Source organism: Poecilia reticulata, chromosome 22 (genome assembly GCF_904066995.2).
Source record: "Poecilia reticulata chromosome 22, P_reticulata-male-v2, whole genome shotgun sequence".
NCBI lineage: Eukaryota > Metazoa > Chordata > Actinopteri > Cyprinodontiformes > Poeciliidae > Poecilia > Poecilia reticulata.
In genome coordinates, this window is record NC_088851.1 from 9,983,083 (window position 1) to 10,007,959 (window position 24,877).

Below are 24,877 nucleotides of genomic sequence, written 5' to 3' on the forward strand. Positions count from 1 at the left end.
AGGGTTAAAAGATTAAAAGACGCATTCAATCACACTTACCAACAGAAGATCTTTTTATTACAAATGAACAATACAAACGGACGACAGTTTAAAAAAAAAAAAACGGGAACGTCAACAAAACTGAAACTTTACTCAAAAAGTGTTTTATGATAATTAACTTATCTGTCTTTCTACAGGTACGGACCCCAACCCAAATACATCTGACAGAGCATTTTGTCATCCGTGGCTTCCTGGATGAGGTAGTGCACATGTCCCTCTATTGACAGAGGGAGGCCAAGCACTTTGTTCCTGCTCTTTATCACCCCCTGGAGACGCTGCTCGATGTCACACACGTGTGTTTTGGCCTGGCAGTGACAGACAGGGCATAAATTAACAGCTTGAAGCAGAAACAAATCATTTGTATAACACGATATCCAATTAGGACAAACACAAACAAACCTTTTCATTAACTATCTCGCCTGTCTCATTGGCCTGGGTTTTCACCAGGCCTTTGGATGGCTTGCTCCACTCCACCAGCGGGTCATGAAGGAAGGTCTTCAGCACACTTAAGGAGTAACAGCAAACAATTATATGCTGAAAGTGTTATTTTTGAATATGAACACTGAAGAAAAACAAGGTTTTGGCAATCCCAATGTATTAAACTGTGTCTACCTCATGAGTGGCTCTCTCTGGTCTCGCATCAGCCTCAGTGTGACCTCACAGGCCTGTCTAAACAAGCCCTCAGTGCCCATCGGCCCCATAGCATGGACCATGTTTTGGGTAAGTCGGAATGGAACTACCTCGGGCACGTCAAATGTCTCCCCCTAGTGGACACAAAGAGAATGGCGCATATAAAGCAAACGGGAGGGAAAAGGGACCAAAACACACAGCAGATACAGTTCCTCAAAGAAGTGTCAATACTTCTAATCTGAGTAACTAACCTTGTTGAAGAGGCAGTTGAAGTCGACGTGGACACATTCCCCAGTGAAAGAGTCAAAGAGGATGTTTTCTCCATGGCGATCGCCAAGCCCCAGGATGTAGCCGACCATGGACATCACCGCAGTGGAGCGGCAGTACGCAGAGCGACTGCTGTACCTGGGTGTGAACATGAGCAGACATGAAAAAACAAAACAAAAAAGCAAGTACTGCTTGTAATATTGTCCTCCGTGCTCATGCAGTGGAGTAGTGGCATACCATGATTCAGGGTCGGGAAACGTTCGGAGGAACCACTCATAAAAGACGGGCGGATGCTGAGCGCAGAGCACCTCCTTGTGGATTCGTAGTTTTTCCTCAAAGGCAGCCGTTTTGGGTAAAATAAGCTTCCTCAGCTCTTTACCCGACAGGTGGACACCTAGAGAAATACATCGTCAAAATCCCTTCAGCTGTTCCAAGTCTACAAATCCTTTGCACTTGGTTTCACAAACTCTACAATGCCTTTCAACTTCTTCATGCTTTCAGAAATTATTTTCCCAAACATTTAACGCCAAAGTGAAATCACACACAAACAGCAGCAGACATAAACATAAACACCTCTCTCTTTGTACAGCTTGGTGAGGATGTGCCGCAGCCCGGCGGTGTTGTTGACCCACTCGATGATGCCGCACTCCTCGTTGAGAGGAATCACGGCATAGGTGCGGATGTGCAGCTCCCTGCGCCTCGACTCGGCGTCCTTACGGAGACACTGCTCGCAGAAAGTACGACAATGAGGGGGGGTGGAGGAGGACTCATCATTACCAGCAGAAACCGTGTTTTATCAGTCAGACACACAACCTTGTTGATGAGACAGTTGAACTCCATGAGGCGGCAGTCTTTCCTTAGATCATCTTTAGGTTTACACATCATGGTGTAGCTCCGCCCATCCGAGCCCTTCAGACTGATCTTCTTGGGCTTCTGCAAGGAGGCTAAAATCTCCACCTTATATGAGCAAACGCAAACAGATCAGTTAGGATAAAACGTTAAAAAAAACCCATAATATCAGGATGTAACTTTCACACAATAAGGTGGGGAGAAAAGTCTGGAAATGCAAACATTTTTGCACATTTAAATTTTCCCAAACTTTTCCAAAAACTAGAATTTATCTATATCGGAAACGGGTCGTGAAATTCAGACACCTCCCCCCCCACTCATCTCTCCTACTTACGCTGTCTTCGAAGCCGTCCAGGTACGCCCAGTGTCCGGGGAAGGCGTCGTGCTTTGTGCTCGCCCCGCCAGTAGAGGGCAGCGTCGGGATGAGGACGGACTGCAGCGGGATGAGGATCTGGCTGAAGGTGGACTCCTCCACCAGCCGCTTCAGCTGCTTGAAGTGAACGCCCATGCTGAGGGTGGTGCTGTTGCCGTCCACCTGAATGAGCGACACGACCAAACACAAATGTATTTTATAAAGTAAGACATTTTTTTTCTCCTCTTTTAAGAACACACAGTTAATCAAATCGTCGATCCCTCTGGACAGCTGCCCAATCTTGGAGTTCATTTTATGAATACATAAACTCAAATTTTAATTTGCACATCATCACTTCCAGGTGTAATCTCGTTACTCCCATTTTTTTGACGCCCTGTGTGGACATTTTTACCGGCTTGTTGCAGAGCTCCAGCAGCTTATCGGTGAGTCTGTTCGCGTCTCCAATGAATTTCTCCAGAGGCTTTTTAAGACTGATGGCGTTCTTAAGAATCTGATTGCAGCGGTTCATGCGCATGGGGTAAGAAGACTGAAACACAAAAAGCACACATGGGATTTTTCCAATGCAGGCAATTAAATAGAGTTACTGTTCAGACAACAGCAGCAATAAAAACAGTAATGTAAAAAAAAAAAAAAAAAGGAAAAGCACACGAACAGGAGATACCAACCAGTCCAGACCAAGGAGCACGACAGGGAAGAAGGAATATTTGCATAACATTTAATTTCCATCTGGCAATAATAAAAGTATTTTTGATTTGAATTAAAATAAAAGGAAAGAGAGGATGGAGGAGAGGCGTAGAACCTAAGGAAACAATGAAGAACACATAAATGGAAAGAAAGTAAGAAAGAACAAAAGGAAGAGAAGAAAAAAAGCAGAAAGAAGGAAAGAAAAAACATAAAAGACTCAGAAAGAAAAGGACAGAGAGACGGACAGAAAGAAAGAAATATTTCACAGTTCCAGATTGAATAAAATTCCTGAGATGTTGATGATCTCTACACTAGAAGATACCGAAGTCTTGATGAAGGAAGGCTGCCGACACTGTAAATATCGATACTTAATGTATTTTGTCATTCAAGATGTCTAAAACCCAGTTTTTACTGCTGTACTTCCAGCAGATTCATCTAAAAATAACATTCTCACTCACTCTTAAAACTTTTATCCACACCTGTATGTCAGATTATTTTAGCCAGGATAAAATGAACGTATGCCAACACTAAGGAAAGCTAAGCAGGTTTCCAATTACAAAATAACACAGCATCTGAGTGAGTCTGAGATAGTTGAGGGGGGTAAAAAAAAAAAGGAAAACACATAAAACACAAGCCAACCTTGGAGACGGCGGTCATCAGCCACATGGCCTGCTGCGGGTACGCGAGGAAGACTTTGGAGACGATTTTCATGAGGACCTTGAAGACCTCGTCGCTGGAGTGACACACCCTGGAGATGAGCTGGGAGAAGGCGGTGAGGAACTGGTAGGGCGCCAAGTTGGAGCAATGCTCCTCCATCACCGCGTTGATCTTCCCGAGCTCCTGCCGCATCAGTCGGTCGGCGACTCGTCCGGCTGTGGAGGACAGACACGGACGTTGGGGAACCGTTTCCAGCCCGACCGGCCCTGAAGGTCGGACCAGACCTGCTCACCTTTCTCACATTCGCACACTTTAGCTCCAAAATCCAACCAGAGGGAGAGCATGCGAGGCATCGCCTGGTAGATGTACTGGTTCCCAAACTGCAGGGCTCTGACGGGAGGTGAGTTACGCTGTCAGAAAGCATTTTGAAGGATGTAAATACGCAGAAAGAACGAGAACCTACTTTCCAAAGAAGGTGACGATGTATCGGATGAGGTTCCCCTGTTTCTCCAGCTTGTTATCCGTCACCATTGGCATCACCTTGTCATAGTACTTTGCTAGGTAGAAGTTCCCGTCCTCCCATTCTGGGAGAAGGTTGGTCACATCCTACAGACCAAATAAATAAACTAGTTTAAGGTATAAAAATAAATAAAAAAAAACAAAAAACAGATTAATAAGTGAAATCAACTATCATTATAGTTGTGGACATAATAAAAGCCATAAATAAAAGATACAGGGTGAAACCTTGTACGCCTTCATGATGGCGTTGGACTCGAAGTTTGCCGTCTCCTCCATGAAGCGTCCGACCAGCAGCATGGCCTTCCCTTTGATCTGCAGGCTGCGAGGGTCCGTCAGCAGCCGGTCGTCTGGAAAGCACTGGGCCACGCCCTTCTGGAGGACGATCAGCGCCTGGTGCACGTCGCCCTGATCGCAGGCACACACAGAGGGGAGTTTTCCGGTTGCAGAGTTGGTTTAAAAAACGGCAACATCGCGTAAAAAAAACAAAACGAATAAAAAAAGAACACATCAGAGACGTCAGGGATATGGATTCTGGAACCTTCTCTGAAAACGGGAACAACTTTGAAACTGCCAAGACATGTCCTGAACTCTAGTGTAAAACGTTTTGAGCTGTTGGTGCCACTATAACGTCAGTCCGTTCACCTAAAGACTTGAGGTTACTTTTCTAGCAGGACAACAACCTTAAATACAGTCGGAGCTGCGGCGGACTGGTTTGGATCAAAGAATGTTAACGTCTGGGAAAACTTGCAACCTGACTGAACTTGAGCCATTTTTCACGGGTCGGCGCTGCAGTACCTTGGACCAGAGCCACTTGGCCTTCTCCGTGACCAGCTCCGCCAGGTTGGTGTTGTCTGCGTTGAGCAGAGCGTTGAAGGCCGTCTGGTGGTGTCCGCCCTTCCTAGCGACGCGGGCGCTCTGCAGCCAGCACTCGCCCACCAGCTCCTGACACGCGGGCCTGCAGGGCAAAACCACAGCGTCAGTAAAATCAGACCAATTAGCTTAGGAAGCGTTTCAACCATGGTGGCATTTATTGAATTGAATTAAACTCTAAAGAGGTTCTAATACCCAGTTTTATGTTGGGCTGAAACAATTAGTCAGATTAATTGATTATTGAAATAATTGTCAACTAATTTAGTAACTGAATAACCATTTGCAGACTCTAAAACATGCACTCTGCTAAAATAACATACTCAGAGCAGTAAGTCAAAACTTTACAAAAAATAGATTGCATAATTGAATAAATTATTTATTTATTCTTCTTACTGTGGTCTAAGGCTGAGCAGGGCCCGCCGCACGGCCAGGATCGGCTCTTTGGCCCTGAACGAATTCTGGGTCATCTCCAGTCGGTCTGACCAATGAGGAGGCAGCTTGGCGAGGCTGGGGGCAGAGCCGTCACCGGCGCCCCGCAGCTCGGTGAACGCGTGCTCCAGCTCGCTGAGCATGTGGAGCCTACGCACACAGGCGGACGCATTTTAGGGCCACGAGGAAGGAACCAAAGCTGCTGCCGAAGCCGAAGGCCAGACCTGACGATGTACTCGTATCCCCGCTGGTAGGTCCCACACTCGTAGCTGGCGGCGGACAGCGGGACCACCTGCTCTTTCCGCACCAGCTTCAGCTTCTCGTAGAAACTCTCGGCATCCTGCTTCTTCGCTGACAGCAGCAGCTGGCCGAGCCGCACGCCCCAGGTGCACGACTGCTGGTCTGTTATTGGCAGATTGAACAAATGCAATTAGCACTGGTTCATTTCCGCTAAAGTGGAAATACCTTTATGCTTTTTTTTCCTCTAACCTGAACTCAAATAATCTTCTAGCAGATCCCACTTTCCAAGCTTCCAGGCGGCCTCCACTCTGTAGGTGTTCAGCTCTGACTTCCACTGCTGCCTGAACGTACGAAAAGGGGAAGCAAGCTGAACTAAAATCAGGTGTCTCAGTAATGACGAGAGTAAAGTAGGACAAAGTAGGACGCAAGTGTCTTACTTGTTGGCTAGCACGCCGTTAACCTGCGTGATGACGGTGGACAGCTGCCCCAGGCCGAGCATAGAGGTCATCACTCCATGATAGTGACCGATCTAGGAAAGATTGGTGAATTTTTATCGTTATAGACATACTGTAGTAAAAACTTTAGCATTTAGAGCTTGTAAAAAAAAACAAAGGTTATGAATGCACATGTTGTGGTTTGCTCTGTGTTTTTGTGCTGCCCTGGCAACGAATCAAGGGTTTATCCGGCCTAAAGACACGATGACTGCAGCTCCTGCAGAGTTGCAAAATGTTTCTTGAATGCTCGTGTGTTTATTACGTAAAATGTTCGAAGCCAAGGATATTGTTTTAAAAATGGAATTAGACTAAGCACGTACCAACAATTAATTAATTAATTGCATGATAAATTAAAATGAGCTTGATAATGTAAATTCTGATTATTAATATTTTGCTTACAGAAACTTCATAATTGATCTTATTTAGATGTTTTCGTTTCTGTTTTATATTTTTGGTTGTGTTTTCTTTTGGGCATTGAAAATATCTTCCAGTTCAAGTGTTAAGTAGGGGTGGGCATTTATCACATCGTTTATCATTTATCGTGATTATCACAATAAAAATTCTGATTCATTGTCACGATAAATTCTAATTAATGATGTTTAAAATCCCACCAAACCTGTCATCACTGTGACACAGTAATCATAGCAAGTTGCTGCTGTCAGTCATGCAGTTGCCTAACAAGGAAGAAATAGTTTTTATTGCCACTTTTATTGTTATCACAATAGTACCGCAAAATATCGTGATACAACTTCAAAACATTGTGATAAAGCTTTATGTCAATGTTGCCCACCACAAGCGGTAAGAGTTCTTTACAAAATTAAAATGTGTTGGTCTTTGAGAGAGCGAACCTGCATTATTGTGTTGTTATCAATATACCACCGGATATCACCTGAAAATTATCGCAAAGCAACAATATTATCATCTATCGCAACAATTTCTGGGACAATTTATCGTCTAGCAAAATTTGTCATTGTGACAAGCCTACAGTAGACTGCAATAAACTTCTAAACCGCTTCATTCCTGACCAGTCTGTTGCATCTCCTGATCTTTATGATGCTCTTTATTCACCAATGCCACATTTTTTTTGGTCTATCACTTAAAATCCCAATAAATTACATTGAAGTTTGTTGTTGCAGAGTAAACATGAATAAGGGATATGCGGGTGGGAACCTGGTCTGACTCCAGCTGTATGGCCCGGTCGTAGCAAGCCGTTGCATCCCGCAGCAAACCAATGCTCTCATGTTCAAGTATCTGTTCCCGTAGCGACGGCTCTTCCCTCCTCAGAGCGTTGACTCCCCTCACTCCGTCGGGCTCGTGCATCGCCGCGTACAGCGTCTGGAACGGCCAGGGATTCATCAAGACGCCGAGACTCACATCGAACACTGGCTGAAGCCAATCTCACAGAATCAGCCTGACCTGCAGGAAGCTGAGGTGGTCCTGGATGTTCTCCTTGTTCTCCAGGATGTACCCTTCGAAGTGCATGAGGGAGCGAGTGTACGCTTTGGACCGCAGGGAGGCCTTAGCCAGCACGTCCTGCGGGATGCCCTTCAGGAAGGCCACCACACGGTCATAATCACCCCTTTCTGCAGGACAAAAAGTTCATGTTTTATATTAATAACCATATTTAGTAGCGAAATGAGTGATTTAAGTTAAGTAGCATCCACTATTCAGGGTTTACCTTTCCCCCAGTAAAATTCAAGTACTTTTCAAAAACTTTCAAGGTAAGTTTTCAAACTTTTCCAGCACCAAACTTAGGAGATAAAAACAATACAAATGAACTTAAAAAACACAGTTTAAATTCACTATTATATGATGGCATATATTGCTGTCATTAATAATATCTTGTTGTAATATTCTGCATTATACAGCAGGACAAGGTAAATTAAGATATAATAACATTTTATGCTCTGAAATGTTTCTCACATACTTGACTGGTGAGAAAACCAAACACTAATTTAACAAAAAAAAAGAATAAATAAAAAATAAAAATCTGTAACTTTGTTTAAGGTATAACATATAAACCAATCAATAAGTCATTGAGACATTATGAGTAAAAAATATGCTTTACATCAAAACAATCCAATCAAGTCGTGTTACGGTAAATAACCTTCTTGCTTAAAAATATTTAAATATTCTTGCAAAGTTTTCTTGAATTTAGCAAGTAGAAATAATTTTGGTGATTGTGACTAACCTAAAAGAAGAAAATTTCAGTCTGATTGAACTTCAGACAGTGAGAAAAAAAAGCCTGTTTACTATCTAGCATGAAAATATCTTTTCCCAACTGCAAATAATATTTTCCACATTTAGGCTTTAGGTCAAATGTTGGATTGCATTTTATTACACAACTGTGCAATTTAATATCAACCACTTTCCAAACCTTGGAAAAACACTTACCTGAAACTCAAGCATTTTCCAGGATTTCAAGCACCCGCCCGAACCCTGACCATTACCTGTGACTTTGGCTTTGGCGTAAAGGATGTGGCGGCTCCACTGTGTGAGGTGTGACAGCATGCTGAACACAGTCTGAGTGCTGAGCTGTGATAGGCTGGAGGCAGTCTCCTGGACTCCGCCCCCTCCTCGTCTGTCGCCCTCGGTCAGCACGGCCAGCATCTCCTCCGTCACCTTTAAGACAAAAACGACCAGCGCATGAGTGAAAACCAAAGCAGCGCCACACCAAGCTACGCCGGAGGGGACGAGAAACCCTGACCTCCTGCTGCTCTGCAGTTGTGCAGCCCAGCAGCATGTAGAGCAGGATGTGAGGCAGCAGGTAGATGGTGACTTTGTAGTCGTGTTTGATGATGAAGCTGCAGCACTTGAAGACCTTGCTGGCCAGTTCATGTCTCACCTGGGTGGAGAACCAAACACTAAAACTTCTAAAAAAAAACAAACAAAAAAGACACCTGCGTGTAGATTAGGAAGGAGAAAGTTTGACTCTGTTGAGGAATCGGCTAACCTTGCTGATGAGGTATCCGGCCCATGTGGCGGACCAGTCAGAAAACTTGCTGCCTCGGTTGCTAAGGTACACTGGTTTCTTCACTTTGGACCAATTCACCTCCTTTTGACTGCTCTTATATCTGCAAGAAAGCATGGGAAGAGTCATCAAAGTACTGTAGGTGACATAATAATAATAATAATAATAATAATAATAAAATGTGTTTTTCCAACTCATGGATTTTGACCTGCTGTTGAGGTGAGGCTCCAGGATTTCTTGGATCTGTTCTGGGAATCTCCTCCACAAGCGACGGCCCGGTGAGTCGGTTCTCCCCTCGCGACATTCGAAAATGGACAGCAGCTCCTGCGGCGAACAGCAGATTATCGAATTAGAAAACTCAAATAAGTAAAACGGAACAATCACGAGGATTTCTATGTTGTTTCTTGTGAGTTTAAATGCATTTTGCGTACCTGTATGGCGTACGCAGCGGAGTCCTGAGCTCGCACGTTATCGGCGTAGGCCAGGAATGTTCTGGTGAGCTCAGTCAGCAGGTCATGGGCAAAGTTGGGGTCATCTACCCCGCTCTGTTGCCAGGAATGAAGAAATGTTGTGTTTCCAGAAATTAAGTTGTATCATAAATTTAATAGGAGATACTTGTTCTAGAATAGTACCAAGAGATTAGGGTAGTTTTATTCCTACTGCAATCTTCCTTAGTAAAAATGAGTGAAAAAGGACAAACATGAAGCGACATTTTACTTTTAGATGCGTTTGTAAAATAATTAGGTACCTGCAACTAGTTGATGACTATACATTTCTTTCGTTTTATGACACATGCGGTCAAAAAAAAAGACAACAAGAGTTCAACTTGCCACGAAGGTGTTGCGGTCGCCCTTGGAGTGCGCGTGGGACAGATCCAGGCGTCCAGGGTCCACGGCCCCCAGCTCGCCCAGACACTCTCCGCAGAGGAGCCGGGCCTCAGGGGACGAGTCCTGGCAGCCCTTCAGCAGCACGGACACCAGGCTGGAGATGACCGGCTCCACCGCCTCGCTGGCACACACCTGCTGCAGCAGCCACTCCTGAAACACACAGCCAGAGGTGGGCAGAGGGCCCAAAAAGGAGCAGCACTGCTTCGACCTACTTTTGCCCAAACGTAAAAAAGTAGTCATCCGAGAAATTATTCAAGTTGGGGTAAAAGAAGTATTTGGTAAAAAAAAAAATTACTCAAGTACTGAGTAACTGATGAAAGTATCAATCAATTCATATTTAAAAAAGGCATAACCAGACAGACCAAAATGTAAAGTTAAGTGGAAATGTTGCTATATTAATGGAAATAAAATGACAATAATTCATATTCAAGTAGCAAAGAAATTACCCAAAATCAGGCAAGAGAATATTTTTACAAATCAATTTCTTTCAATAATAATAAAAAACAAAATTAAGAAACTAACAAAAAAATTCAGGCGTGTCTGATGAATTTTTAGTTAAAACAAGCTTGTTCTTCACTCAGTGAATTTACTCACAGCGGGGAAAGTCTCCAGAAATTTTACTCAATTAACCTTAGCGATACTCAGGGTTTCCCTCAGTATTATAAGCCTGGTGGGCCACCAGGCTTTACTTGTGGCCCCACCAGGCTAAGCGTTGTTTATTTATTTTAGTTTTTTTAATGACTGCCATTTTTTAAAGACTGTATAGTTGGTGTTTAGGTATTAATCTTCCAGTCTTCCAGTAACGCATAATTATCAAGTGATATTTTGAAATTTTTTGTCAACTTTAAACATTTTTAACACAAAAACACAGCGATGATCCGATGAATGACTGATCTAGCAAGTTTTCTGGGGGAAAACCTTTGGATACTTCATAATAAGATTACTCAAGTAAAAGCAAAAAGTAGAGCGTAGTAAAAATACTCCTAAAAGTGCATTTTTTAGGAAAAAGTTACAATACGGACATAAAATGTAACTAAATAAATGTAACTAGTTACTACCCAACTCTGCGCACAACGTAGAAAAAAACACCATAAATAAATAACACAATTACGTTAAATTTGACTGCACTAATGTTTACAAACGGTATTAAAAACGCTGTCAGGATTACAGTATTAGCTCACTTTTCTTTGCAGAGATTCCCCAAACATAAGTCTATCAGTCCTTGTTTGGTGTTTTATAGTACCTGCTTGCTGTGCATCATGTCCCTGAGGCTGGTCAGAGCGTGGATCCTCACATCGACGTTCTCATGCTGAACGGCTCTCATCGACAGCTGCAGAGCAGAGGCCAGGTCGCTGCTGCTGGCCGTCAGCTGAACGAACCAAAAACAAATTCTTTACTGCATCATTTCCTGTCTTTGGGAGTATTTTTCCCTCTCAACCCTTCTTTGTCGTCGTCATTGTGACTTTACGCAAACCTTTTTGTAATTTTGGAGAACCGTGTGGATGTCTTTGAGCTCCGGATGCTCGGGCAGAAAGTAAATCTCGTGAAGGTAGTCGTTTACTTCGTCCCTGTAAAGAGATTGAGAGAAACAGGGTCTCAGTGGGGATCATTCTGTAATCATCTGGTCCTGTGCAGATGTTTTCATTTTTCACATTTTGTCAGATTACAGCCACTAACTTTACTGTATCTTACTAGGATTTTAAGGAAAACCCATTAGAGGCGTTAAAAGGCTTGAGGTTGTGACGGATTTTCATATTTCAGGACAAATATGACTCTAAACATACAGACATGCAGCAGAATGCTTTAGGAAAATAGAATATTCATCTGTTAAAATGGCCCAGTTAAAGCACAGACCTACATCCAAAAGGCTTTCCATGCAGTTTGCATGAATATGAGGAATTTCATGAAGAGAATCAGGCCAAATTTGTCTCTGCATATGCAAAACTGGTAGAAATCTAGTCCCAAGCAAGCTTTACCAAGTATAGATTCAGTGGGGCATGCCACACATTTCAGATTTCTTTCTTCAAACTACGTAGTTTTTTCCCTCCACTTCCTTCTGAATCTTGTGGCTGTAATCTCCGAAGGTGCTTTAAGAATAGTTCAACTCTTAATTTTCAATCTTATTCACGTTGATAAGTTATTTTCTTTCTTTCTTATTTTTTTTTTAAACGTCACCTGTTGTCCAGGATGAGGAAGTGAATGATGGCGGCGGTCTCTCTGGGCCGCAGGGGGATCAAGGGCAGCAGAGCAACAATAACGTGACTCAGGAGAGGCCCGAGGTGGGACGGCTCCACGCTCCTCACAAAACACTCCCACGTCCTGCAGCAAGGAAGCGCAATCTTTCAACTTCTTTTTTTTGTGTGTGTGTGTGTGCGCGCGCGAGTCGAACTCATTTCAGAGACGACTTCACAAAGAAAGGGGCAGGTACTGACTGGCAGCAGAGCAGAGGGAAGTCCTCTCTGTAACGCAGACCCGTGCGAAGCGTCGTCATCATCTTCACCCTGACGGAGCTGATGTGCTTGGAGCCCATCAGGCGCATCAGAGCCATCACGCTCGTCAAAGCCTGGCCGCGGGAGACACGCAAAAGCAGATGTGCGTCGAAGCGGACGGGGCCGGAGCGGTTTGGCTGCGACCGCGCCAATCAGCCGGGCGACGACTCACCATTTTCTTGCGGTCCTTCTCTCCTGCGCTGGAGCTGAGCAGCTGCATGTTGAAGAAAGCCAGAATCCCCAGCAGCTTGGGTTGCAGGTAGTCGGCCTGAAACACAGCAACGCAACGTTCAGGTAAGTGTGAAACGTCGATCACGTCATAAACCGAGGAGAACAAGACGTGGACCATGTGCTCCGGGGTGGTGATGTCTCTGGGACCCTGGTATGGATCATCGTTGGACGCAAAGGAGGCCAAGATGGCCAAACCGTTGAAAACCTACAAAGAATTGATTTCCATCAATAAACGGCAGAGGAATTACAACAACAACAAAAAGGCGATTTAGGTTTTCTGCCCACCTGCTGGTAGTGTTCCCCCAAACGAAGCAGCAGCTCGTTGTGGAGACCCTGGAAGTCCTGCCTGAGCAGGGAGCCCAGCTCAATCTCCGTCTCACTCTAAGACGGAAAACGACACACGAAGCTGAGTGTGAAGTGTTTTACACCCAAATATCATCATTTTATAGCACAATTAAGTAACTGTTAACGGCAATTGTTATAAAAATGTTGTATATATGTATAAAATTGGACTTCGAATCAATTTGACTTTGTAATTTAACGTTGCGAGAGGTTGAGCAGCTGAAGCTTTTCCTCGCCTAGGTCTCCCAGAATGCCGTGCCGTTCAGCTGTATTATCTATTGATATTGTGTTCACAGGTTTATCGCGAAATATACCATTATTGATTTAGTCTCCAGCCCTGTAAATAACCTTCAGTTTTGTAAAGAACATTTCACACCAGAACTGGAAGATATTTCATACGTCCAAAATAAAACACGACAACCAGAAGCAATAAATGAGACAGAATAATAAAAACCACACACAACTGAAACCATAAACAAAACAGATCATGATGCATCTGTAAGCAAAAAATATTACTCATCAGAATGGAAAGGACCGAGTTCCTTTTGCCTTATAGAGCGAGTAATTGATTAATGTCAACAAAAAAAACCTGTAGGTAGTGAAATGCTCTCTCCAGCTCCTCCTTGGTGCACGAGCAAACCAGATGACTGAAGATGTACTTGAAATTGTTGATCAGAATCTCTCTCCTGTTCGCCTTCAGCTCGATGGCCAGCGCGCGGATGAGGGCGGAGCCTGTGGAGCTCGCCTTGGCTGCCAGGTACGGCAGCAGCACTTGGAGCGTCCGCTGCAGATATAGACGTGCGAGACAGCGAGTGTTTCAGTGGCGTGAAAAAGATGCCCGTTTCTGAGGGGGGGAAAGAAGAGAAGTTATGTCTGAGCGTACGGTGAGGAAGCGGTGGAGGTCCGGGAAGTCGAAAGCATGCGCGATTTGAGCCAGAATGTCCAACGCCAGCTCCCTCTGATTGGCCGATTCGCTGGTCTGGTCCGGCGTGCTGCGCAGGGCCGAGGCGTGGCGCGAATGCAGCGACTCCACCAGAAACTGAAAACACGAGCCACAAACAGAAAGATCTACCTTTCTGGATATAGTCAAAACCAAAATAAGTCAGTTTGTATTTAAATTAGTTTGCTACTTTATTATTGTAATTAATCTGTACTAAAAAAAGTCAGATTAAAATATCAAACATAACGAACTCAGACTGGCAAACTATCCACCTGGCAAATGGGATTTTTATACTGGCTGAACAGGGTCTGCAGCTTCAGGTCTTTGGCAGCCGCCAGCGCTCTGATCTGAGTGTAAGCAGCGACGGACACTGTGGACGACTTGGACAGGAGACAGTGGAGCAGACGCAGCAGGGAGAAGGACACCAGGCTGCCCTGAGAGGCCCTTACAAGAAAAGGAAAAGACCATTTTACATGCAGCAGATCTCTCCAAACGGCTATAAAAACATGGGAGAAAAAAAAAGGTCTTTAAATGAAATTAAATTAATCATTTTGTCCGGAACAGGGGTTTAAAAGGTGTGGTCTGGGGACCAATTTGTGGCCCCTGGGACAATTTTGTGAGGCCCATTTGTGACTGCAGTTCAATAATGCTACAAATTTGGCCCTCCAGTGAGCTTTTTTTATTTTTTATTATTTTTTAGCACGAGGATTTCAATGGTATGAAGTATTTTTCTTTTAACTTGAATTTCATCATAAGCAGGGCTAAAATTAATCCAGTGACTCAAACAAAAACGACAACAACAAAAAAACTGGAGCACATTAATTCTTCAATTAAACTTGGGAACAAACTAAACATTTATAAAGAGCCCTTTATTAAGACAAAAATGGCACCTTGTTTAATTCATATATTGTGTATTTCACATAATACATTGTATATTGTGTATTATAATCTTTTTAATAAGGATTAAAAATAAGGATTTTTAAAAATCCTTATTGATTAAAAAAAAAAAAAAAAATCCAAGAAAATGATTTTGCATTTTGAGTTGTTAAAACTAACGCTCAACTTTCCGGGGCATGTAGCAAAAAGTTTTGGTGCAGAAGCAAAGTCTCACACTGCATCATGTAGAAAAAGTACATGTTTAATTTCAGGCTGTTTATTTATTCAGAAAAAATAAATAAATAATAATAATAAAAATCCCACATTATTTAGAAATAACTTGACGTCTTGTGACCAACAAAGATTCCATGACAAACTTTTAAAGCTTTTCAGCACATCTTTACCGAGGCTCCACAACATATGGAGGTTGCTGTAGTTACACTAAATATATTTAGTCATTAAAAAAACATTATAACCCTAAAACAAAAGCTCTATAGTTGCTAATAATATAAATTATTGTTTTACCTGCCGATCTCTCCTGTGGTGAGGATGAGTGTGTTCCGCAGGTCGTCGTCTCTGTTGGCCTTAGCGTTGCTGAACGCCTCCTTGAGACGCGCAACCAGCAGCTGAAGCGGCAACAAGAACCCCAACACGTCGTCAGCCTCCGCGTTTGACTTTAAAGACGCTGCCTTTTACTGATGAAATGTCTCACCTCGCTCAGCGTGCCCTGCTCCGAGTGCCTCGCGGACTCCGTCAGCAGGAAACGCACGGATTGGCTAAAGCGTGTCCTAACGGCGGGATCGGCGTCCTCGATCAGGCCAATCAGGGCGCAGAGAACGGCGCGGGAGTCGCTGTCCGCACCGAGCAGGTTGACATGCTGGCAGAGGTGAGGTAGGGCTTCCAGAAACGCTGAAATAAGTCGAGTCGTTTTTGTTTTTTTTAAATTGCAATTTAAAAAGCTCATTTAGAAAGCAAAATATAACATTTAATTACCTAGTTTAACACAGCTGGCAGCTTGAGGTCTGAGTAAAGCTATGAATGGTTTAACCACAGCTGCTTTGAGGGATGGCGCTTTATTCCCAGCATGCTGCACTGCAAGACTCCAGCGAAGGCAGAGGACTTTGGGACGGCACGTGGCCGCTACGTTGGAGTCGCAAAGCTTGGGAAGCTCCGACTGGACGCAGCTCAGATGCCCGACAATCCTGGCGAGCGCCACCTTCACCCGCTCTGACTCGTCCTCCAGCAGAGACCTACAACAAAGAAAAAAAAAAAAAAGCCATGACGTAAACCACCAACGTAAGCAAAAACCACAGCGGTAACAACGAGAAAGGGGAAGTCTCGTTTACAGGCGGGAGTTTTTACGCACAGCAGAGCAGTGCTGATGAGGTCGTGGTGTGAGGGCCCCAGGTGATGAAGCAGAATGGGGAAGACCTCGACGGCTGTGGCCCTCACCGCCTCGCCCTGGCTCCGCAGCGCGTTGCCGAAGATGCAAATGCGCCAGCCGTCGCACACTCCCCGGCGCAGGAAGGCCAGCAGAGACACGCAGTCCACCTGGACTGCATGTGCTGGAATCAGGGGCGGATCGAGAAAAAATATTTACGGGGTGGCAAGAGGGTGGCGGGGATATTTTTCAGGGGTGGCAGCATATGCCAGTATATGTGTGTGTGTGTGTGTGTGTATATATATATATATATATATATATCTCAACCTACTGGCTGCAATGTTGACACCTTGAGATGCCATGAGACCTAAATCCTGAATATCATGGTATGGAGTGATCCTAGTTTTCCATGTCTGGCACATAACCATTCATTTATCTTTTAAACTGGTTCTATTGATCCTGTGTCCAGACAGAGGGATAATCAGTAGCCCAGCATCATGACCTGTTTGTTCTGAAGATCCTGCAGCTTCCACTTCTCTTCCTAACATGGCGCCTCCTCACCCTGACTCTCATACTGACAGGAGGAACCACAGAACTCTGTTAGGTTAAAGCTCATCTTCTGAAGTTCGGATATTTTTCCTCCAACAGGTTCCAGAGGAATCACCTCAAACCAGATGCTGGACTGGATTTTATTTCACTGTCATTTGTGAATGTTAGAGCCTCATTTTCAACAGTGGAGCTGTAAAGGTTGAAAAAGGTTATTATTTTGGAGAAAATCTCATCAACATCAATATTTCCACTAAATAAGAAGCAAAAAACTAAATTGTTTGATAAAGGACAAGCCTCTCAGACTCTGAGCTCGACCGCACCAAACTATTTTTTATATTAGACAATTAATTTAATTTCACATAATTATTGTGGAAGAAGCCATTTGTTTGTTAAATACTTAATGAAAAATATATACCGTGTTTGATGTTTGTTAGTCACAAAGAACGAGGTAATTAGTCCAAGTTTGTCGTTTATTGAATGTTCAGAAACTACAGCGGCTGTGATGAGTCACAGCAAAGGTAAAACAACCTGAACAGATGATCAACTCTAAACCACTCGCACCTTTTTACTCTCTGTCTCTCTCTGTCATTTAAGCACACCCGTTGCCATGGCAACCTCCTGCGCTCCACAACATCACAGATGAGAACATTGGTGGCATGATGATGTCAAACAACCTGTGTCAGGTTCTTGTTTGTTTTAGTTGCTATGGAAACACAAGGAGTTATGTGTAAGGTGGGACTAGTGTCAATAAAAAAATGCGTCCTTAGACATCCAAATCTATAAATGCAAGTCAATAAAGCGCTTTCAGTGGTCAAAATGACTGGAAAAGTGCTATGTAAGTTTATTTACCATTTTTGAAGTAAACTAAATTATTTGAGTAAGACTGACTTAAATCTGTTATCTTAAACATACTTAATAAATTTGTTAAAAATAAATTAACAAATTGAGTTGGATGATTAGAATATATTGAATTGGTTAAACTTAATAAATTAAGTTGGATAAATTTAATAAATTCAGTTGGATAAACTTAATTGAATTGCTTGTTACCTACAGAAGCAATTCAATTAAGTTGGTTAAACTATTTTCTTTTTAGAGTGTTTTATAGTTGATCCACCGTCAGTTGTTGACCTCAACCATACATGCAACCTTTGTGATAATAATTCAACATATAATTAACATCTTTTGCCAACAAGCCAACAGCGAAGCAGCTGTGTGGTTGGGCCATCCCACTCATGTAAATGGTGGGGGTGGACCGCTCCACTCCTTGTAGTAAGTTGTAGATGTTTTTGTGTCAATATATCGCACGCAAACAGTCAGTGAGAATTGTTATGAATAAGTAAGAAAATGTACAGAAAGGAATCAGCACAGACTATCCTCTACAGTGCTTAATTTAAAACATGATAACCCGCTCAGTAATAAAATGCTCTGACCCAGAGCTCGGATGAGGAAGAGGAGAGGGGAAGGAGTGCGGCAAAACAGCTGACATTGGTGAGATGTTGATCAGACAAATGCATTTCAGTCATTAGATTTCAACGACAAAACAACATTGATTCAATAACACAGTTTCAACGGTTTGATTGGATGGTTGTTTGATGGTTGATCCACCATCATTTGTTGACTTCAACCAAAAATCAACGATTCTAACTATTTTTCAACGTTGATTTAACATCATGTGCTATCTGGGGTCTCACTCTCACGTTTAGCTTACACAGACCTAACATTGGACTTAATTTACTTGATTTACTTGTTGCAAAATGTTTTAACTTGCATTCCTGTAGCACTGAGGATTAAATATAATTTCTTAGTATAGTATAGTTAATTATTTTTATGTCTTTCATACTCCTGCTAATTGATATGCATTACTGGACTGGACAGCGCCTATTAGTCACTATGTGATTCATTGAGTTATGTCCAGAAAACCATTATATCCCAATACAGGACGAGCAGAAATCTGTTTCTGCTCGTCCTCAACCCAATACAGGACGAGCACAAAACTTTTTGTAGCTCCATCATTTGTATTTTGTTTCTTTTAGTTCTGTCAAGATGCAAGAAGGATCAAATTTATCTTATATTGGTCAGTCGTTTTATTTTAAATATGCTGCAGGAGCCATAGTTTGATGATTAGTTCAGTTTTTTGTCGCTTGTTTAACTTTTAGGAATTGCAGCGGCTGCAGTTCGCCACAATAAAGGTACAATAAAGCTGATAAACAGGTGAAGAACCAAACACTACTTCTATTCTGGCTTTTCTCGCTGTGTGTGTTGGCTTTACGTGGACCCGTTGCCATGGCAACCGGCAGACAACAGCTCACAGAGCAGATAGAGCAGAGATTATCGATCAGGGGAATCAACACCAAAAAAAAAAATTCCCACACAATAAAGAAGCGAAAACACCAAAACATAACATTCAGTCTGCTACATTATTCCGTCAGGTTTGATGTCTATATTGTCATAATAAGTTTTCGCCCGACTACCGCGGTGGTTGATTAGTTGATTTAAACAGCCGCTCTACTGATGTGACCTGATTTAGTGCTAACGTAACCAAAACACACCGAAGCACATGTTAAGGTTATCAAAGTCAATAGAAGGTTAGCAACAGTTAGGCTAGCATAACTGACCCACTGCTTACTTGTTCAATGTGTTATTTAAGTTAAAACTTTTTGCTCACCTGTTAAATCTGAAGCCCTTGTTATCCAATTCATAGGGTTGAATTAACCACTAAATATTGCGTCCATTTTTCAGATGATTCTTTGTGTGACTGTGGTATTTTCTGACCATCCATAATGTTGACTCAATGGACAGCAATGGTGCATGTGTGGCACACGATAAGTCACGTAATGTCCAGTCCAGTAATATAGCCATCAATGCTGCTGGCGCTCTGTCCTTCTCTCGCACTTCCCGCTACTCAGCAGTAGGTGTCAGGTTACGTTGTGTTGCATTCAATGTTGTCAGAAAAAAGAGATTCGTGCGCTTAATGTTTGATTTCCCATTACTGCTTGGGGTGGCAACAGGGGTGGCAAGGCTCTCATTTGGGGTGGCAACTGCCACCCCAGTAGATCCGCCCCTGGCTGGAATCACACGGCGGATTCACCGTTATGAAATGATGTTAAACTGACATACATGGTTGGAGTTGTAGGTAAAAGTAGAGCAGCTCTAATAATTATCGACATTCCTACAACATATGTGTACAAAAGCCTTAAAATGGAAAGTAAGAGATCGAACCGAGACTTCCTGCAACTCAGGTCAACCTAAAAAGAACTACTGAGATTTATCCTGGATTCATGCTTGTTTTTTTTTTTCCCATTTTCATAAGTTGAAATATTGCGTAGCCTGTTTTTTTTTTTTTTTTGGGGGTGTAGAAAATACAAAACACATACTATTTCAGATATTTCTACAGTACAATTTTCCATACTTATCCAAATACTGAAAATTCTTGAAATAATTTACAAACTTGTCCAGATTTTTCTGGAATGCATAAATGTAATTTTTAGACATGTATTCGCTGTAGCACCGCTGATTTACTTAAAAACAACTGTTTTCTAATGTCCCCCTTCCCCTCTAATTAAATAAATATACTCGAGTTAAAGGAGGGATTTGAGAATTCTTCAGTGTCACATTATTAATCCACAAAAAAAAGATAAAATAATTTCAAGGCTTTCCCCACTTCTTTACCAGAGGTGCGAATACATTTAGAAGACACTCCACAATTACGATGATATTTTGCACATTTTAAAAGTTAAAGATGGATGTTTTGTCATTTGCTGGCTTGTGATGTGACAGGATTACTTACAATAACAGAAGCTGAGTCTCTGAGCCAAAGCGGAGAGCCAGGAAGGAAACCCTGAACTCTTGAAGGCCGAGGCAGATTTGTTCTCACACACCCAAGGAAGAGACAGCAGGGCACACACACGCCGCTGGAGCCCATTTTCAATCTGGTTGTTCACTACACACATATTGTAACATAACATGATCACCAAAAATCTGTTACAATTAAATTTTTTTTTTTAAAAGTCACTAAAACCACATTTTTAGTAAACATAAGACAGAAAAACCTGAGGGAAATACCAGAGTTTCTGCAGGTTTCACACATTAAATTTTAAGACCATTATGAATGAAATTCAAGACCGGCATCATGACAGAAATGTACAAAAGAAATTAGATGGAATAAAGCTAGCAGCCTGGCCAGCTAGCTAGCAAATGTATACTGCTATACTGCTCAAAAAACATAAAGGGAACACTTAGGAAGCAACACTGATTGACCTGACAAGGGTCCCCGTTGTCAATCAGTGTTGCTTCCTAAGTGTACAGTTTGATTTCACAGAAGTTTGATTTACTTGGAGTTATATTGTGTTGTTTAAGTGTTACCTTTATTTTTTTGAGCAGTGTATATCAGCAGCTAGTTAGCAGTAGCCTGAACCGCCTTGATTCATAGAACGTAATGAAGATGCTTGCCTGGTGGAAAGACCTGCGAGGACACAATATGCAATTAAATAGTCCTGACACTACAAAATTTAAGGCTAACTTACATTTCTTTAAATGAATCCTAGACATTTTAAGGCCTTAATTTTAGAGACATGAATTTAAGACTTTTGATGTATGCGCGGATCCTTTTTATGAAACATAAGTAAAACCCCCAAAGAAGCTTATTTTTATTGTCTTCTTACATGTCAAGTAGAGAACGGAGTCAAGAACTGTGATCGTCGATTGAAAAGCAGACTTAAAGTATTCCTGCTGAGAGACGGGCCGAGACGCTCCTTCCAACACCGACTGACAGCTCTTCAGCACCCGCCCCATAGTCTCAGTGGAAACCCAGACCAGAGGACAGGAACTGCTGACAAAAAAAACAACAAAATAAAAAACATGACTGACTCCTCAGCAGTAGATCTCGGTCTGTTTGAAGGCAGGTGGTACCTGAGGGGTGAGGAGCAGAGCGCCGCCAGGTGCAGGATGAGGGCCAGACCCTGCAGGGCGGACAGGGTCTGCAGGCTCTCTGGTTCCGCAGAGCATGAGCTCAAAACAGTCAGCAGCTGTTCTAGACGTTGAGTTAATGCGGCCCAAACCTCACTGCCGACACGCATGTCCAGCTCGCTGAACACACAAACACAAAATGACTGAATCGGTGGAATAAAAAAAAAAAACAACTGCAAGGCAGAGCTTTTTTTATGCAGCGCTTTGGAACACGATTACCAAAAAAGAATTGCACTTAAAAAGTATTTTAAAATATAAATTATCATAAAATGTGAGTAATTTGAATTCAGATCAGCTTAACCGCAGCTTAATTATCATAAATAATGTCTTAAATTAGTAGGTTGTAATCCTGATGGCAGCTCTACTGTCTTTCCAGGAGACGCATTTGCTGCAGTTCACTTTAAATTTACTCTACCAACACATTTCCACACACTCGGGAGTGGCAGTTTTGTGGCTTTTAAACCATAACTGCTCTAAAACAACCTCAGATTAATGTTGTTTTGGTCTGATTTTGGCTTTTTTAATCGTTTTGTTGTCGATATGAGCAATATGAGTCCCCAAATAGCAGTGACTCCTCCTTCAAGAGGAGGATTTGCTCAGCATCAAGGGATGTAATGTAAAATTCAGTTCCAGAGAAAACATGTTCAAGAATCAATAGAAGAAACAGACGTATCATATCGATTGTGTTTTTGTCATCTTGGTGACCAACCTGTTGGCAGATTTGCAGGATCTCTTGGCAGGAGTCTCTCCATCTCCTGCCTTCTGCATCACGGTAGCTTTCTCAGCCTTGAGTGCAGCTTGGAGGAACCCTTCTGCACACTGCAAAGCACACAAGAGATGTAGAAAACGAGACGCAAACATGACAAACACCGCAAAGGTTATTAAAAAAATCCTTGAGTACTTCAGATTGATTTTCTGTCCCGACGGTGCGCGCCAGCGTCCTGCAGACGTCCGCCACCTGCTGCCTCCTCAGCAGAGCGGCACCTTCGTAACTCGGGATGACAGACAACGAGAAGCTGAAGAGCACGCAGAGGGATTCAGTAAGCTCCGATCCCAACTTAACTCCTGCCCCTCCGAGAGCACAAACACACTCGAACATCTGCGAGAGGTAGACGGGCTCGAAATCCGAGTGAGAGGCGTGAGCCGGCTGAAACAGACAGCAGGTGAGCTTCAGTAGCTCACCTTCGTAGGGCTCCTTCTCATCTGAGAAGTCGTGCGTTTCAAGCAGGTGAAAAAAGGCAGAGAAGAAATTGTGGCTCTGGGTCTCGTCGAACTTCCTCAGCTCCACCAGTTTCCTCAACATCGCCATGGAAATCTTCCTCAGCCTGGTGTTGCCGTTCGCCAAGACGGAGCAGGCCGTCTCCCAGGCCGCGCTCAGGTCGCGGCAGGAAACGACTCCCCTCAGAGAGTCGGTTATGATGCCGAGAGCAACGGCGGTCAGCGACTCCAAGGCGGCCGGCGACGGGAGGACGAGGGGAGTGTGGGTGAGGTAGGGGGCACGCGTGGCAGAGAAGAGGAAGCACTCGAGCTTCACGGGCCACTGGTTCCGCGTGTGAACCTCCGACCCACACAGCGCAGCTATGTGGGCGAACAGGACGCTGCTGAGGTCTTGAGCCATTAAAATGAACTCCTGAACAAGGCAGCTGAAGATGAAGGGCACCCGGACCCGCAGTGAGTGAAGCAAGGAGCACAGCACAGCAGAGACCCGGCCGTGGATGACATCGCAGCCCGGAGAGGCTCCAACGCGGAGCAAACGCACCGCCACCCACTTACTGAAGTCTGAAGAAAAACAAATAGATGAAAAGAGAAAACAATGAATCAGTCGGTCACTGTTTGTTGTTTTTGTTTTGTTTTCTGGGTAATCTGTACCAATGCAGCTCTGTATGGTGTCTGGGTACTCAGCAGGCTGACAGGCAGGATTAGCGAACATCAGAGACGAGGATTTGACGATATGTTGCACAAAATCCAGCAGCATCACACAGGCCGGCTCCGAACTGGACTTTTTATTTAACCCTAGAGCAACTTGGAAAAAAATAAAACAGATTATTCATTGGTTTAAGTACTTCACAAATGAATAAAAATAGCTCAATCTTAGAAATGTAAAAAAAAAAAAATAAATCCTTATTTACCAAAAGTGACTTAAGGGTAAAAGCTTCTCATGTGCAATTCAATACTTTTCTTCAGACTTCTGAGTCCATTATTGGTCAATTTACATAAATATTTCAACTGAAGGTCCAACTTATACATATCACACCAAATAAATATTTCTGATAACTTTGAAATACCTGTGGTAATGACTAAATATGTTGGGAAAGTTATCTTCCACGTTCTATGAAAAATTGCAGAAGTGTTCCTTTCATATGTGTTCTTATAGCACTTAGTCTTTTGTTTAGGATCATTATAAGACTGGAAAAGCCTGGGGGAACAATGTTGGTGATTATTAAAACATTTGGAGAAAACCAGGCGACGCTACAAAGAACAGATGGAGAATAATACATTCAAATAGCTAAAAGCACGGTGCGGGTATTTATTCACTTTGATGTAAAGCTGTATTTCCACAGGTTTTCTGTGTGCGTCGTTATTATTGTTTACTTACCAACATCTACATCTGTCAGTATCCTGTCAATGAACTGGCAGAGGATCTGCCGGGGTTTCTGTACCGCTGATTCGTACTCAGCAGCACTGGCACTGCAAACAACAAACACGGCATTAACCTCACTAATTGAGTCATTAAACATTTCAACATAGTGACTGAATGAAAAAAAGAGGTGACGGAGCTCAGTAACAAACTGTTAGCAGGTTAGCTAGTAGCCAACTTTTTAACTCACTTAGCTAGCTCTTGAAGAGCCGGTATCATTGCAGACATTTCAAGTCCATCCATGTTTACGCTTCCGTCTTGTTCGGCTTTCCGGGAAACTATTAAGTATAAAAGTATAAATTAAGTCATTTTAACGGAGACAATCTCCCAGCAGCTGTACATCGCTCCACGAGTTTCGAAAACTTTCGCTCCAAAGTGACGTCGTTTGTTTTGGTACGGTATCCATCGAGGCTCAAAATACCCAAGCACAAGTTCTGAGAGCCACATTACGGATTAATTTTTATTTTTCATTTTTTGGTGGTCAAATGTACAACAGGGAGAGGCTGTTGACATAAAAATAAGCCCAAGAAACTGAATAAATAAATAAATTAACAAAA

General features: G+C 42.9%; 1 protein-coding gene across 2 annotated transcripts; it reads right to left on the reverse strand.

Moving 5' to 3' along the window:
* Window positions 1-29: 29 nt before the first annotated feature.
* atr (ATR checkpoint kinase) lies at window positions 30-24,749 on the reverse strand. 2 transcript variants are annotated; one of them, XM_008399232.2, is made up of 48 exons: window positions 24,511-24,749; window positions 24,279-24,370; window positions 23,552-23,704; window positions 22,584-23,461; window positions 22,392-22,501; window positions 21,626-21,802; window positions 21,379-21,542; window positions 20,505-20,657; window positions 16,154-16,352; window positions 15,781-16,037; window positions 15,500-15,696; window positions 15,313-15,413; window positions 14,184-14,355; window positions 13,855-14,010; window positions 13,561-13,755; window positions 12,915-13,010; window positions 12,745-12,834; window positions 12,571-12,666; window positions 12,342-12,472; window positions 12,085-12,228; window positions 11,384-11,477; window positions 11,153-11,278; window positions 9,853-10,059; window positions 9,454-9,567; window positions 9,231-9,346; window positions 9,005-9,125; window positions 8,759-8,896; window positions 8,502-8,673; window positions 7,468-7,634; window positions 7,222-7,386; window positions 5,995-6,086; window positions 5,807-5,898; window positions 5,542-5,719; window positions 5,282-5,467; window positions 4,814-4,973; window positions 4,244-4,423; window positions 3,963-4,105; window positions 3,792-3,889; window positions 3,482-3,714; window positions 2,550-2,684; window positions 2,120-2,320; window positions 1,750-1,893; window positions 1,510-1,660; window positions 1,174-1,330; window positions 921-1,074; window positions 652-803; window positions 439-544; window positions 30-344 (listed from the first exon to the last, which is right to left on the reverse strand). In XM_008399232.2, exons 1-48 carry the CDS (start codon window positions 24,561-24,563, stop codon window positions 171-173), a joined length of 7,770 nt encoding a protein of 2,589 aa, XP_008397454.2. In that variant the 5' UTR covers window positions 24,564-24,749; the 3' UTR covers window positions 30-170. The 2 variants fall into 2 exon arrangements, with proteins under 2 accessions (XP_008397454.2, XP_008397453.2); XM_008399231.2 differs by having other exon boundaries at window positions 21,379-21,545.
* Window positions 24,750-24,877: the final 128 nt, after the last annotated feature.